This window comes from Phasianus colchicus, chromosome 15 (genome assembly GCF_987193195.1).
Source record: "Phasianus colchicus chromosome 15, bPhaCol1.hap1.1, whole genome shotgun sequence".
Lineage (NCBI taxonomy): Eukaryota > Metazoa > Chordata > Aves > Galliformes > Phasianidae > Phasianus > Phasianus colchicus.
In genome coordinates, this window is record NC_143450.1 from 4,031,757 (window position 1) to 4,047,708 (window position 15,952).

Below are 15,952 nucleotides of genomic sequence, written 5' to 3' on the forward strand. Positions count from 1 at the left end.
TAAGGATTTGAGCATTATGTTATTACAACTTAATGCACAATGAAACACATAGTGGGTAAGTTATCTACTCTGTAAAATAGATTTTCAACAGTCAACAACTCTTACCTAGAGCAGTAAGTCCTCCAGATATTGAGGTAAGGATGTAGACCAGGACATGAGGCTCTAAGCTGGTAATTAAATCCGTATGATCTTGGGTCAGACATTCCAAAAGTAGGTAATAAGACTGGCTTAGCTTTCGATATTGCTGAAAATGAAAGAAGTATACGTTAATAATAAATATGGACATCTGCACTAACTAATATTAATGACATTAACAGATCACAGAAGATCGTATTTTTATGATGTGTTAAGTTGTAATTTAGCCATTAAATCACAACATTTATATAGAGAACACATCTTTGTGTCTTTGGTAAATTTCAACTTCTCCAGTTTACCACAGGATATAAACTAACCTCTGGATAATATTGCCCTGCTTTGACATTCAACATAGCCTTCAGCAGTAAGAGTAGTGTAGCAGGCTGTTCAGGATGTCAGCTGGACAGGATCGGTGCTTGTATCTCACCTTCTGCAGGAAATCTCACTGGGATTCATCACAGATTTCCCCCAGATTATCTCAGAGATTTTTGTTTATGTTTAAATGAGTTCCTGTAACAGGCTCTGCACAGGCAAAAGCACCTGCCTGTTCGTTTGGCACAATTAGCAAGCTTACTCTTAAGGACCTGTGTTGAGGACATGTATTTCTGGATGGCTAGGAATGTGCAAAATGTGTGCACTTCACTATACAGCCAACAATCAGGTCTTCACTGAGAGAAGCTTTTCCAGTTCTAAGGATTTTCTTCTAGTGACAGGCACAAATCTGGATATTAACCATCTCTAGCTATCCAGAATTTGTCTCTTCCAGCAAGACAATGACAGTTCTGAACAAAACATGGAAAAAAACAAAATTTAGCATTTTTCTTTTTTTTTATTTCCCCAGAAAAGCTTGAAGAAAATCCTGGAAAAGCTCCCCTTTCAATGGCAGTTATATCACCCCTGTATTTTAGATGTCTCAATGTAAATCAATCCAAGTAATCAAGCTGAAAAATGCACGTGAGCTGTTCTAGATCCCTCTGTCTCGTCATAACAATATAAAGCCTGTGGTGGTGGTATTTCATATTTCACAAAATGACTCCCAAGATGAGTAATTGCTTACTAGCAAGTCACTGTGGGATGCTGAAAGCAGTGTTCTGACAAAGGCCTGAAGTACACTGGCAAAGTGGTTGTCCCCATACAACTCGAAGAAGCCAAAGCAGATATAATTTCCACATAAGGCAGATTTGAGTGCAGAGTAACAGATGGAAACGCCCTTGCGTTTCAGTGGATAAACCTGATCTTCTGACAAAGTCCCAGGAGAGGGGATCTGATCACCTGTTTTCATAAAAGCAAAGAAAGAAAGGAACTTCTGTAAGCAGCTGCAAATCTACAATATTTTGATGGCACTAAGCCCATATTTTGTCTTTGTTTTCATTACTATTTGGAAGGAAAGCTGTTTCGGCATTGACAGTAAAAGATCTGTTCAGTAAGCATGACTAGAACTTAAAAGTCACCAGGGAATTAATATGCAAAAACTGAAATACACACTGTGGAATTCCTGCCCTTGATTTACGCCCAGGCTGTGGCTGAGTCTATCAGCATGAACTCACCATCTCAGAGAGCTGCAACACACGGTTTTATAGTTGCTCACGCAGCAGCAAGGCCTGGTTTTCATCCATTACCATGACGGTCTCTTGGGATGGCTGCTGATGTATACACACACTAAATACATCCCTCAGAAAACAAATACGTCCGTTACAAAAGCCTCTATTTTACCAGTCACAGATGGGAATGACTTTTTAATTAAAATCCGTGTTTAAAATGTAAAAATAACAGCTAACTGTAAATATTTGCTGCTGCCACTACCAGGCAATAGTGGCTTTTGGATCCAACGTGGCTTTATCGTTTTTGTGCTCCTCAGCTGCAGGCCCAGTCTGTAGCTTGGGTTTGGAAACAGTGTGGACGCAGTCACGAGGCCTGTGGTGTAGGAAAGGAAGGTCACGGGTTTTTATGAGGAGTGTTCAGGCTGACCAGAACGGCCTCATTCTTACATCTTTTACCTGGATTCCTTTTACCAGGCGTGAGGGCAGTAACCATCCAGGCCCATTTTCTGCTGCGGCTAGACTTCAGATCAGAAGGGCCTTCAATGAGCAGAACCCTGCTTTGCTGTGCTGTGACCCGTCTCGCATTTCGTGGCCGCTGGCTGGGACGAACCTCCCAGCAGTTTATTCTGAAAGCATGCCAGGTTTTCAAAGGAAAGACTCCCCTCTTCCACCAGAAGCACTGCAGTGCAGATCAGTGCCAGCTCCTATCGGCAGCTCTCATCCTGAATTAGGAGCACACGACACCCCGATACCACGTTGGCTATTCCACACTCCTGCATGCAGCACCTGAAACCGCCCACACCACTCAGACACAACCCTGGTGAGCAGCAGATGAGTTCCCAGGAGGGGGATCTCACAGCCAAACGCCACAGCTTACTCTGTGTGGTGAGGAGGTACCTCCCTCCCATGGGACACCTCTCGCCAGAACCCCGCACTGACAAAGCCTTGCATTTCCAGATGGAGCTGGGCACACTTCTACTAGACAGAGAGGGGCATGAAAGCAAAACAGGCTGGAAATAAATAAGGTTATCCATTGAGAACGTGGAGACCCTCAGTTCGTTTCCTACCTTCCGGTGCCCACGGACTGATTCAGGTGAAGGAATCCTGAATCATCCTGTTAAAACCCTGCCACTTTCACAAAAGCAGTTTGAGCACACACCTCCCAGACTAACCTACAGACTGCAGCAAGGTTTTGCTAAATGCCAGCACCAAGCTGCCCTGCCATGCGGCATGACTGCAAATGGTCAGGAGCACTGCAGAGACTTCAAGCTTATCCCATTCCAAACACCATCCCCATAGGACTTCGGGATCTCACATACAGCAGGCAGCTTGATCTCACTGTAGCCAAGGTACAAACCAAAGAAACGACTTGAACAAGTGGCTTCCAGGTACAAAAATGCGTTATGGGTCTGTAATGCCTAATGTTAGCAAAGCATAGAGGGAATGAAAGGGAGTGACTCACATTGTCTCCTCCCCTTCTTCCAAATAAAGAACAAACCATCACAATTCTCGACACTGCTACTTGCATGTCTCCCATTCCTCATGCTGACCCCCACCTGAAAAGAGCCACCTGCAAAACATAGTACAAGCAGCATACACTGGGGCTACTGCAATATAAACTGCAAAGACTCCTTCAACTTACACTATCTGTGCTTCAGAGCTGCTTCCTGAGAGGAGATGATGCTGGACCTTATGATTGTGTTGGCAAACAACCAGCCATTCCCAGCCACACAGCGGGGCTACGTCCATCACCAGCCTTCCAATGTACAAAGGCATGCAGGATTCCTGCTTACGCAGTTCCCACATCTGATCCTATACAGCCACCTCCTGCCCCTTGCAGTGCTGCCACAACCTGCCGGCTGCTGGCCCTCACTGACATCTAGCGTTCCCTGTGCGAGCTCCACAGCCAGCAAAAGCACTTTACAAGTGTTTATTTTATCTGACCTCACGGAGTGCTCAGACTCTGCTTTCCAAAAGTCTGGCATCTACTCGCTTGCTGCTGAAAACACAGCATTAATGATTCAAGCTGTAAGTAACAACGAAACCAAACCCACGCTCCTTGCTGACAGCACGACTCGTTAATTCTGAGAAGGGCAGTGGTGGTTCCTGGGACATCTCTGCTTAGTGGACCTAGCAGCAGGCAGTGTGCTGCAACGAGACTTAAAACCATCGTTTTTCACAGAGCAATTTGTTATATTGGGTTAAATCAGGCTACCCCAAAATGCTCCCAGCTGCATCCCACTCTAGTACAGGGACAAGCCTCACTTTCTCCAGCACGTTGCACAGTTTCTCTGTGTACTTCCATCTCAGATGCACTTTCTGATCCAAAACGGAAGAGAACCGCATGGTCAGTAACTTCTGCTCGTGCAGAGGTCTTGCTGCCAGGTCACTTCTCCTCCACCTCTGCTGGGCCTGCACAAACGAGCAGAGATCACAGAATTAATCTCATAATATGAAGGCTTTGAGTTCTAAAGTAACCACTTCCACATGCTGAGCTGCATCACACCGCTCATTCTCTGTCACACCCAGGAGGATCCCAGAGATGTAGCATAGACAGTGCTAATGGTCAGCACGCAGCCACCTCAGCAGATCCGACACTAAAAAATGAATCAAAAGCAAATGCATGCAGCTGTGTGCCAAACCGTGCAGCCGCTGGTGTAACCTGGTGCTGTGAGAGGTGCCAACCAGGAGCTTCAACAGCTGTCCATCGCCGGGCAGCAACTGGGCCTGTGTCCATGGAAGTGCCATCGTCCTGCATAGGCAGCAGTGCTGGCTGCTGCTGGCTGATCCCTCGCTGCATGCTGAGAGCTGCCCTGGCACATCCTGCAGCGAGACTGAAGCTGTGTTTCACACGTACACCTATATTTTTACATTCCTGCAAGTATGCAAAACAAAGCTCCTTGTCTTGGGATGTGCTGGTGGATATATTATACCCTATGTGATGAAGCTGACCAAATTTTCATATCTGTATATCTGTACATATACACACATATATAGTCTAGTAAAATTTCTTCTGCAACTCTCCATGTGTCAGAATGGATGTTTTCACAAACCAGAAATAAAGGGACACAGAGAGGCTTACTTTTCATATTTCTACAATAAAGTAGTGCTTGCATGTTCTTCAGGGTAATTCCTGTTACTTGGAGGTACTTAAGCAAAAATGACCAAGAGAAAAAAAGATATCTATAAGATTTCAGCTTTTACTGTTCCAAGATAGTACCGGTGAAGCAGGTTGAGTATTTCCGAACTCTTACTCACACCAGGGACAAACAGAGGCGTATGTCACCACAACAAACAGACCAGCATCCCCAGATCAGCAATGGAAAGAATCATTACCATGTAAATGTTGCTCCAGCAGTCTAACAGCCCCTGTGCAGATCGATGCGTGGTTACATCAGTCTCCTGGCTGTGCATTGTTAACCTGACAGCATCCAGTAAGAGAAAAATACATACTGGGCGTACAGGAGGACACCCCCCTACAGACATGTAGTTTTTATTATTAAAACCCAAATCTTTAAAACCATTCAACAAAACGTAATACAAACTGCCATCGGATAACAGCATTTTTAATAGAAGCGACGCACCGCCGCTCCACCCGCATGGCTTTAGTTTGCACGACTGACACCAGCAGCACTTTCCCACAAGTCTTTCATGGCACTCCCACGAGCCATGAGCTGCTGCCATCTTAGCGGTGATCACACGCAGACATGAAGATGCTCTGCTCTTACCGTGTGCTGCAGCCAGGCAATGCCAAAGTCTGCGGCACTGGAACCGCACCTTCAGGTTTGCAACTCAACATACAGTTACTCACAGTATTGCAATGCATTCAAAAATACAGGAAAATGTATATCGACGACAACAGACAAATTACATTGTTGTTTGCTTTTCTTTTTTTTTTTTTTTTTTTTTTTGCATCATTCATCATATTCCTATTTTTCAACAGATGGTTGCCTAAAGCGCATGTTAGAAAGGCTTTTATTAGAAAACGCTGGCATGAAAATGCAGATTAATGCTTGTAAGTAGTGAAACAGTCAGACTTACAATGCAGATGTTATTGAAACATTCACAGCTTCAAGAAAATGTGCACAGCTGATAGCACTGACAGAGTCTAACTGTAACTTAGCAAGCAGCACAGCAGCTTCCTTCACATCCTGGCAAGAGGATCGATGGTGAGATGAGATCAGAACAGCATACTATGTTTTATTTAGAAAGCTGTAGCAGTAAGTATTTGCCATAAATATTGCAAGCCTCATTTATGAGCGATGAGAGGCTTTGCAAGCTTACAAACTAACATTCACCAAGAACATAAAAGGCAAACCCAAAGACATTTCCATGCAGAGGACGACTCTCTCACAGTCACTGCATCTCTGTCACCTGCCACATGCATGGATCCTGCTCACGGAAAGCCCTGAGGCCCCTGGGCACTGATGCACACAAGCCTCTGGCTGCTATCATTGGAATCGTAGACAAACACAGGATAATAAATGGTTTCACAAAGGCAACTGCTCTGACACATCCAGAATTTACAATCAGAGCTACAGGAAATGCTGCTGTTGTGCGTCACATGGCAAATCCTCCTATTTTAGCAACAGACTTACAATCACAGAAGAGTTTGAGTTGAAAGGACCTTTAAAGGCCATCCGGTCCAACTCCCTGCACTGAACTGGGACACCTGCACTACATCAGGTGCTCAGAGCCCCATCCAGCCTGACCTGGAGTGCCTCCAGGCATGGTGCATCCATCTCATCTCTGGGCACCCTGTGCTACTGCCTCATTGCCCTCACTGTAAAAAACTTCTTCTTCCGCATATCCAACCTAAATCTCCCCTCTTTTAGTTCACAGGCATTTCCTGTGAGGGCACATTGCTGGCTCACATCCATTTGCCATCCACAGTACCCCAAGTCCTTTTTGGCAGGGCTGTGCTCTATCCTTACATCCCCCAGCTTGTACTGATAGCAGGGCTCGCTGTAACCCAAGTGCCAAACCTTGCACTTGGATTTATTGAACCCCATGAGTTTCCCCTGGGACCACTGCACTGCCTGGCTGGGTCTCTGGATGTCATCTTCAGGGGAACAGAGAAGCAGCAATCCAGGAGCAAATGGCAGGCATGAGGCACAGGCAATGGCAGCTGGGCTCTGGTTATGGCTTAGGGGCAGAATCAAGACCAGAGCAGCTTTCAGCATCTCCCTCTCTTCCTAACACACAGCCATCATTACTAGGAACTGAAAAAAAACTACAGCAGTGCAGAAGAGGAGAAAAACCAAAAGTGTAAGGGCACTAATAGTAGCCTGGCTTCAGCAATGCACTTAAAGATACGTTGAGAGTAACATGCAAATATTTCAGGTGTGCTGCTCAGTCAGGCTGTACTCGACCCAGAGCAGTTCTGGTCCCTGGGACACAACAATTCTGCTAGTGGAGACTGAAAATACAGCTGAGGCCAAATTCAGAGTGGCTCCAGAAATTAATTTAGCTCCAGGAACTACAAGAATCACGCATCTAATAATGCTTCTGTTCTACTGAAAAAGGCACATTCCAATTCTGAGAAATATTCAGGCTATATGGGCCATCTTGTGAGCACATTTGGAGCATCACTGTTAGAGGTGAAAGACACTGAACAACTCAGCACAAATGGTTGCTTTCCCTTTTTTTGGTCCAGTGACGTTACCTGCTCAGACTGACAACAGACACATGCTTGTAGGGATGGAGGAGAAAAAAGCAGGTTGCTCGTTGCACTGAAGGCTGTTATTTGCCCAAGTGATTATAAGAAGAATCGCAAGAAGGAACAACATAAATATTGGGCATTATTCCAGCTGCAGCTGATGTCTTTATCAAGTGCCTATTAAACAAGAACCAACTAGACAACACTGCACAGCTGGAAGACAAGGCTACTCTCACAGCACTGCATCCTTTCTGTGAATCCCAGCACATCACGAGCTGCTCTGTATACTTGCTAGAAGGAATTAATTCATGGCAACTGCGTGCAAGGCAGTGAACAGGAGAGACTAAGGTGTCATTCCTGCATACAAGTAACTTCTCTCAGCTGACCAGCTGTTTTGATGACAAGTGGTCAACTTGGGGGAACAAAGCAAAGACCACACAGAAGAGTATGCAGAAGCCCAGATAAAGGGAACACATTCCATCTTGAGGAATAAACATAGCATTACTCTAGTACTGATCAGACCTACTTCTACAACCAGGAATATTTCAATAGGTGATCATTATTATTATTATTTTTTATAAAACATAGGGCTACAGAAATTAGGCATACTATATATTTAGTGTTATAAAAAGCTTCCACATACATAATATTTAAAATATATCTTCAGTGCCAACAGTATATTAGCAATATAGTATCTGACATAATAAAAATATATGCTTACTGGACAGGAACGACGTTGGACTACGACAGGGGATTGATTCTCCTTTGTGTGTGGTTTGTGCAGTTGGTACAGGAGGCTGCTCCCTCCTTCCCTTGGTTTCCCAACCATCAGCTGCTTGGGAACAGCCATTTTCCTTAAGAGTCCTCTGCAAAGCAGGCTGACGTGTTCCTCAGCAGACACGTCTACTGGGCATAATCCAGCCTTGCTATCAATTCGCTACATGACTCTTCCTGCTTCCCTCTCGAAAGAAACAGATCAACAGTTCCCCACAACAAAGCTCTCTGGGGCATTAGTAAGGATCAGGACTTGTACAAGACATGCAACTGCCTTGGGGATAAAGATTTTGCTACAGAAAATGCGGAGCTACCCTGGCAGACATTTCTGATACTAACAGCAACCATGTGGGTGCCAATTAAACTTATTTGGCACTCTGTGGGTGCCAAGGCCTTTATGTGGGAACACAGCTGCACCACATGGCCCTTTTCAGCCATAAGTAAACCTGGGAAGCTTAAATAAATCCACAGAGTGGAAAACACTTTGCTTTAACATCTAATGGAGAAATACAAATGTTAAGTGATGCATCTAGGAAGCAGGTGCCAAACCACAGCGAAAGGACCATCACACACAGCCATGGTGCTGCTGAGGTGCACAACAGAGAATCGCTCGGTGTCCCACAACGTAGCAGGACTGCAGAAGGTGGCTGGGACCATAGCAAGTATGCACCTTCCTCTAGCAGCCCTTATAAACCTACCTGGTCCTGCAACAACTTACCATCATTGATCAGATTTGCTCTGCAGTTTGAAATTTACATGCTACTCATGCTTTGCTCCTTTCTGACTAACCCTGGCATCGAGTTCCTCTAGTTAATGTGCTCAGGAATACGTCCACCAGCCTCAGCGTGGTGGCACCAGTGCATGTGAGAAGCAAGATCTCTGCAGAAATGGGGATGCTGGCTACACGGGCTGTCTGCTTAACGTCCTAGGTACATTCACTGTTCATTTTTACAGATGGCCCTTGTAGATTCAATTTTTTTTTTTTTTTTGTCAAAGCAGATTAAAGGCAAGGCATCCATAAAACATTTTGCCATATGGTTGTATGGACTGAGCTTTTTGATTGCAATAGGTGGCTGAAAATGCTATCAACATGAGCTATCACACGCAATCAAGCTTGCTAGATTAAAGCAGGAGTTGTGGCTTGCAAACAGAATGCTGTGTATTACTCATTGAGCTTCGAGCAGCAGCTCTCTCATCAGGTTTTATTAAAGTATTTGCATGCTTCCAAAATGAAATAGAGGTCCACCGTCGTCTCTTGCGGAGGAGAGATGGGATCAGTTGCATTCAGTTGCCATTTGGTTGGAGATGTCGTACAAAATCCTCACACGCTGGCTGAATTGAACATGGCTGAATTATAAAAAGCTTTCACCCAGAAAGGAGGTCTTTGTTACACACGCAGTCTCTGACTCTTCCAGAGCTTTCCAGGCATGGTTACATTATGTTCTCAAAGAGCTGCAAGGACCGCATGATATTGTCATCCTGAAAGCAATGAGAAGACACGTTCACGAAAGGAGCACTGATGAACACAACTCCTAACCTGGCATGGCACAGGAGGGGCTCTGCGGGGAGTACTGCAGGCAACAGCCTTGCTTCCCACCCTCGGTGAGCTTGAATGGATTCAGCAATTACGTTCTGACTCGGAAAAGCACTGCTTTTACTTCAGCACCTTGACTGGTTTGAGGCATGCAAGCACTGAACTTTCTCCTAAGCTTGGCTTCCAGCACAGCCTCTGCTTCACAGAAGAAAAGCTGAACCAGCACTGAAGCTGTGCCCTCAGACATCGGCACCCACTGCACTGATCCTGAATACGAAGGTGTGTATTTAGCTTCATATGCTTCAGAAGCCCAAATGAAAGGACAGCTTTGAACTGACAAGCACGTTGCCATGAAGGACCACTTCCTCACAGGAACACCTCGGGCTCAAAACAAGAATACATGAAATGCCAGCCTCTCTCAGGTCCCTGGATCCAAATGAGAGAGCTGGAGACACATAAGGGAAATACCAGATTGTTTCTGGTAGCAGCATCCACTCACACTCATCAGAACACACTTCAGTGATGCCCTGCGTGGGAACCAATCCTCCTGTGCACAGCCATGCCATGCCTTCACTGCACAAGAACTGCAGCCTCAGAAATGGCAGAGGTAAGCACATCTGTTTGTTTCCTTAAGTAAAAAACCCATTTTTGTGTGGCATGGCTCTGGTCTGCCAGATGGCAGTGCATGGGTCTGTGAGCTGCCAGAGCATCAACAGTGAGGAACCAAATACCCTGCCCTGGTCCTGGTTTAACAAAACCCTACTGTGGAACCTGCTTCAATACTAAGATCTCTAATCACACACTGAAGACACAGTGTCAGCCTCTTAAATAAACAACTAAGTAAATAAAATACTGAGGAAGGTAGAGGGCACTATGAGCTTTCTCATAATTGTGTACTTGTCACAGAATCTGTACTGACCAGCCTGACCCCATGGCCCTGATGGCTCAGCAGCCTCACAGAGCATCACCAATCTTACAGCTGCTTGTTTTTTAGAGAGCAAAGGAAACCCAGGATCTGGAGTGACAGCTCCTTGCAAATGAAGTTTGGTGGAAGTGAAAACAAACACTGATGGCATGACCTGCACCTTTTGTTGCACCTAGCATTTCATGCTTACCTCCTGACATGATTCGATAAACTCATCTAAAGTTACAACACCATCTTTGTTTTTATCCATTTTCTGCAAAATAAAAACAAGCATTTAGTTCCCATAGATAACACTGTGGTAACAGTATAACATCTTATGTGCTGTAACTTGAATAAATCTAGGGCACGTGAGCAGCCTACGTTACACACTCGGTGCCACTGGTTCAATTTGCTGGCAGCTAAGGACTGGTTCACTCTGGTATGTGGAAGACTTCTGAGGTCATCTCCACCTGAACCTTCCTTATACACATGCAGCAACCTCTGCTCATACTACATCATTTATTTCTTCACTGCTTCACCATACGATTGCTGTCTGTCTTTATGGGCAGCTGAGAAGAGAAGCACCAAATGACTGTGATACCTACAGAAGCTCCACGTTCACTGGATGGATATCATCCCATTGCAGAGGGTTGGGTTAAATCAAATAGGATACCTCAGACTCAAGAAGTCAGCAGGCAATGTAGCGTTAGGTTGGATGGCAACTAGAAGTTGTTTTAGGATGTAAAGTAGAAAACAGCTGTGTATCTGGGATTAATCTTAAAGTGCATCAGTGAAGAGCTCGAGTGCTGAGAAATCATTATCAGAAATCAAGTACCTGAAAGAACACTTCTACGTGCTGCCTTGGAGCATCTTCCTTCAGCACGGGATACGTGTACTTTCCCATCATATCATAAATTGCCTTTACTATATCCATCATCTCCTGCAGTAGTGACATGACAACAAAAGCACAACAGGGAAATTAATAGAAATGATAGCACTTTTATTTCTTTTACTGACCTTTTCTTCACCCCCCTCTCCCGTTAACAAAACAGCACAGACCTCGTGCCTGTATCTACTGTCAGCCCCAAGAACACAGATGCGTGCAGACAGATGCATCATCAGATATATGCTAACCCTTAAATCTGGGGGGCTTGTAGTGCTCTGGGTGAGCCCACATCACACCTCCCAGTGCAGCCAGAAGCCCCTTAGATGCCTTGGTCACTGAGTACCTGCTGTCATCATCCCCTCCCCTTCACAGCTTTGCATTGCTCATAGATTAAACCAGGATTTTTCTCCAGGTAAGAGCTAACCATTAAAGCCAGTGTAACATAGGAAAACCCATCTACAGAATAATACAGTGTGAGATCACTTTGGACTTTCTTAGACAGAAAAACACTCAGGTCCAGTTTTACATGTTTGATGAGCTGTATGTAACATTAATTGTGCTACGTAACAGAAACAAGTCAGCTCTCATAGACCACATTTGTCAGAAACAGCCCTACCTCCTTGTTTATATAGCCATCCTTATTTATGTCGTACAGGTTAAACGTCCATCTTAGCTTTTCATGAACTGTTCCCCGCAACAGAATTGACAACGCCATCACAAAATCCTGTTTGAGGCAGAGAGAGAAATGAGAATCTGTGTAACATCCCTTTCCAAGTCACATTCCTCATTACACCCACCAAGGGAGTTACCCACTTAACACTAAGGTATCCTCTCTGACTGAATTCAACGGACGTAGCGCCCGCTAAGATGATCTGAGCAGCGTTAATAAATGTCTATGAGGGAACTGGGAAAATCCCAAGAGTCCTCAATTACTCAACTGTGCATCTTCCCTGTGCCTACCTTGAGAGGGACAGCAAGATCCCAGACCCCTCTGCCACACAGAGAAGCTCAGGTTTTGTCCTCTAGAAAACACAACACATTTAGCCAGGTGTGGTTCCCACCTCTACTGACTCAATCTGGGACACGGTATTTTGTTTGCATTTTTGGTTTACAGTGGAGTTACTGCTTGCAATAACTTTGATTTATTGTTCGCGCTGCACAATGGCTCAGCAGCACTGCTGTATTTGTTAGTACAGGCAGAGCTTCGAGCTAAAGCAGCTACACTCTACCTGGTGTCTCATTTAACACACGTAGTCCTCCCCATATCATCTCCTGTGGCTCTGCACGGGGCAGAGCACAGCCTCCTAAAGACCTTTGTTCCTTTTTACCCACACTCAAGAGAAATTAAAGTTTGCTGAACGATACAAAAAAGGGGACAAAATGCTTACATTTGATAAGCACCGAAGAGACAGATTTGCCAGGAAGGAAAGCTCAGCGTTTTTTTAATATCCTTGTTTAAGCATTTTGCTGTGGGTCAGTTCGTTTCGGATTCTGGAAGTAATGCTCTCCAGAAGGGCTGCTACAGACAGAACTCCCACTGCAGCCATCGCTACAGAGATGCACTTCCATATGGCAACCTTCCCACAGTTGATAAATAATTTCTCCGTCACACCTGGAACTAACAAACTTTGGCCACTTTGATGGCATAAAGCAGGGCTGCCTAGCATTTCCACCATTTTCTGTTTGCAGACACAGGCTGCAGCTATGGGGTGGATTTGGTATTCCTCAGGAACTGTGTGAGATCCCTGCTGAACATCTCAAATCAGCTCTGAAAATGCATGCGTTCCAGGAACATACGCGTGAAATCCTGCAATGCATGCGAGTTACAGGAAGCATGAGCTTCTCTGGCCTTTCTTTAATGTCCACATTGTCTGTGCCACTCGCTGGTCTCTGCTCCATGGGACTGTTACTGCCCTGTGCTTTCTGCTACACAAACCTCTGCACTTTCTCCCTGTGGCACTAACACTCCTATGCTACTGACTAACACAATCTGTTTGTTTCTCCAGTGGGAAGAAAGCCAACCCATCTGCACGAGAAGCCTGCGTTAAACAGAATGAGATTGTGATGTTTCAGCTGGTTGTAGCCCTCCAGCCCATAGCCCAGCAAATCCCAGAGTTTACGATGAAAAATAGACGGGGAAGCTGAAACACACAGAACTGAGAAAAAGGGCATTAAGACAGGATGCAAAGCAGTTACCTCAAACTTCACCGAGCCATTCTGTGCAGTGTCAAATGCATTAAAGAGATAATGTGCATACATGCTAGCATCTGGAAAACACAAAAGGCACCAATTGGTACAACAGCTCCTTATATACCACTGGCTCTCAGCAACCTCTCTTTCAGTATAAAGCCATCCTTAAAGCACTGCCACTCTGTGAGCTAGTAAATATTAACGTGGACTTGCAGAAACCACAACCCAACCCCACTGAATGCAAAAGCTTGTATTGCACAGGGTATGATCTGGGTTGTGGGGCTGTGCTTGCAAGAATGAGAGCAAAAAGCAGCACACAAGCATATCTCTGGGGCCAGTGCAGTATTAGCTCCAGCAGCAAGTGCAGCAACTCCATCTCATAGCAGCACATTGCTCTGTGGCTGACAACTACTGGCAATCTCTAATGTGGGTTTGCCTTTATTCTTGTTAAATAGCTGTTCAAAGGGCCTACATCAGTGTTCTTGCCTTGCTCATGTTTTTGTGTAAGATCCTGCAGCCCTTACCTCACTTTTCTAGCACAGAGTATCCAAGTAGCTCTGCAGCCAGGTGACAACAACCTGCATTAAGTCACACTTCAATAAACCTGACAAAGCATCCTGCTTACCTCCATGAGGAAAAAACTGTGCATAGATCTGTTTGAACGTCTCTTCATTAACCACCCCGCTAGGACATTCCTGTCGGAAAAAAGAAACAAAACCAAATCAAAACACACACCCCAGCTCTGTTAAGGTTCATTTGCAAAACTGTACAAGCCTAAAGAGAGCAATTATAGAAATCGCATCCCTGTTCCCATAGCGTTCTGGATGTATGGGCTGTGCAGCTGAAGAAATTAAAATAATTCAGACTGCAATTCCATTTTAAGCATCTCACAGATTTGGTTCACAGCCTTTAATTCCTGTTTTAAAAAATGACCTGGACAGCCAGCTCGTGCCTTCTGTCACACAAAGGCTTTCTCTAATACATCAGATATCACTGCCAGCTAACGCTTCCCTGTCCTGTCCCTCTACATTAGCCCCCAGTAGCCAGATACCCTACACCAGTGCCATGGAGAGTAATGGTTTGTACCAGCAAATTCTCAAACATCAGCACTGGTATGAGGCTTGAAACCAGAAAGCTTGAAACCAGACAGCCCAAGTAAAATTCAGGACCAGGTTTAGCTTTGCTATGTGCCTCAATCCAGAGGCTTTATTATAAAGCAAACCCCAAACCTAAACAACCAAACTCCAGCTCTCACAAACCAAGAGAAGCCAGCAGCAGGATGCAGCTTTATCTCTCAGTCAGCCACCCTGAGCCACTGCCCATCCCTCTGCATCCTCTGCATACACACAAAATAACCTCCCCCGTTCCTATTTACAGACTCAGAGCTCCAAAGCCTCATCTTGGTTAAAGGCTCTGTTTGCATGACTTTGCATAAAAACTCATCCATCCTGTGATATAGCATGCTTGAGTTCAACCACAGTTATATTTTTACCTAACCAGTGCAGGTGACAAAAATCCATTCCTCACCGCTGCTTACAGGTCGTTGAATTTGGGATGAGCAAACTTAGGAAAATCCCTTTGAATCGGTGACACAAAGTCAGAGGAAGATTCAAGCCAGCAGCTTACTTATTGATGAGTTCTTTAGGTTGTCTTTTAAGAACAAAAGGACCTTGACAAGAAATTCTGCCATCAAGAAAAGCTTATAAACAGAAAAAGCGTCTGATCTGCAGCATCGCCTGCTGCTGACATTGCATTCACCAACCATGGGAAGGGCAGAACAAAGAAATGGCTCCATCCCGTGTGAGTTACAGGAGAGCAAGGAAGGGCACTTCGGGCAACACCAGAGGCACCCCCCTAATCACATACACTCCATACCTCTTTGCTACTGGAATTAGTGCTATTAGCTTTGAGTTCCTTCCTCCAGTTCAGTAGATGCCTTCTTCCTGGCCAATGCAATGCTTTAAGACAGTTTATAAATACAGGGACTAGCCATTATATTCTCCATACCTTTCCCTTGCCCCAGGCCAACCCAGCAGCCCCAGCCACCATTTGTGTTCCTGTGCCCCCAGTCTCAGTGCATCAGCACTGGGCAGGCACGGCGAGAGGAGCTGCACAGCTCTCAAAGAGGTGAGGTCTCCCACAGCACGTCTGGCCATTTTGAGTTTCCACACAACCCTGCTTGCTTCTGATGTTCCATCTGGAAGCCAAATGGAAGTTTGCATCAAACCTCCAGGAGCGCAGTGCTGACACTGATCGCCCTGCTTAGCTCTACATAGCAGGGCTGCTTTCAGACACATATGCTAGTAGCAATTCATTTACACTTAATTGA

The 15,952-nt window shown here is 45.2% G+C and overlaps 2 protein-coding genes across 11 annotated transcripts in view; both read right to left on the minus strand.

The window, feature by feature from the left end:
* The window catches only part of GABRP (gamma-aminobutyric acid type A receptor subunit pi), a 36,273-nt gene extending 30,819 nt beyond the window's left edge, over positions 1-5,454 (minus strand). Inside the window, exons 1-3 of one of the 4 annotated variants that reach the window (XM_090150794.1) lie at positions 3,942-5,454; positions 1,193-1,407; positions 106-244 (exon numbers count right to left, since the gene is read on the minus strand). The gene's annotated coding sequence lies outside the window, so the exon portion shown is untranslated. Of the gene's footprint in view, positions 1-105; positions 245-1,192 lie in introns of all 4 variants that reach the window. The other 3 variants (XM_090150792.1, XM_090150793.1, XM_031598009.2) reach the window with 3 other exon arrangements.
* A 105-nt stretch (positions 5,455-5,559) lies between these two features.
* The window catches only part of KCNIP1 (potassium voltage-gated channel interacting protein 1), a 299,615-nt gene continuing 289,222 nt past the window's right edge, over positions 5,560-15,952 (minus strand). For all 7 annotated transcript variants that reach the window (XM_031598005.2, XM_090150798.1, XM_090150795.1 and 4 more), the window contains 6 exons: positions 14,249-14,318; positions 13,630-13,700; positions 12,050-12,157; positions 11,383-11,487; positions 10,759-10,821; positions 5,560-9,588 (listed from right to left, as the gene is read on the minus strand). In XM_031598005.2, coding sequence (XP_031453865.2) covers positions 9,541-9,588; positions 10,759-10,821; positions 11,383-11,487; positions 12,050-12,157; positions 13,630-13,700; positions 14,249-14,318 — 465 coding nt within the window. In that variant the 3' untranslated portion in view covers positions 5,560-9,540. The remainder of the gene's footprint in view (positions 9,589-10,758; positions 10,822-11,382; positions 11,488-12,049; positions 12,158-13,629; positions 13,701-14,248; positions 14,319-15,952) is intronic.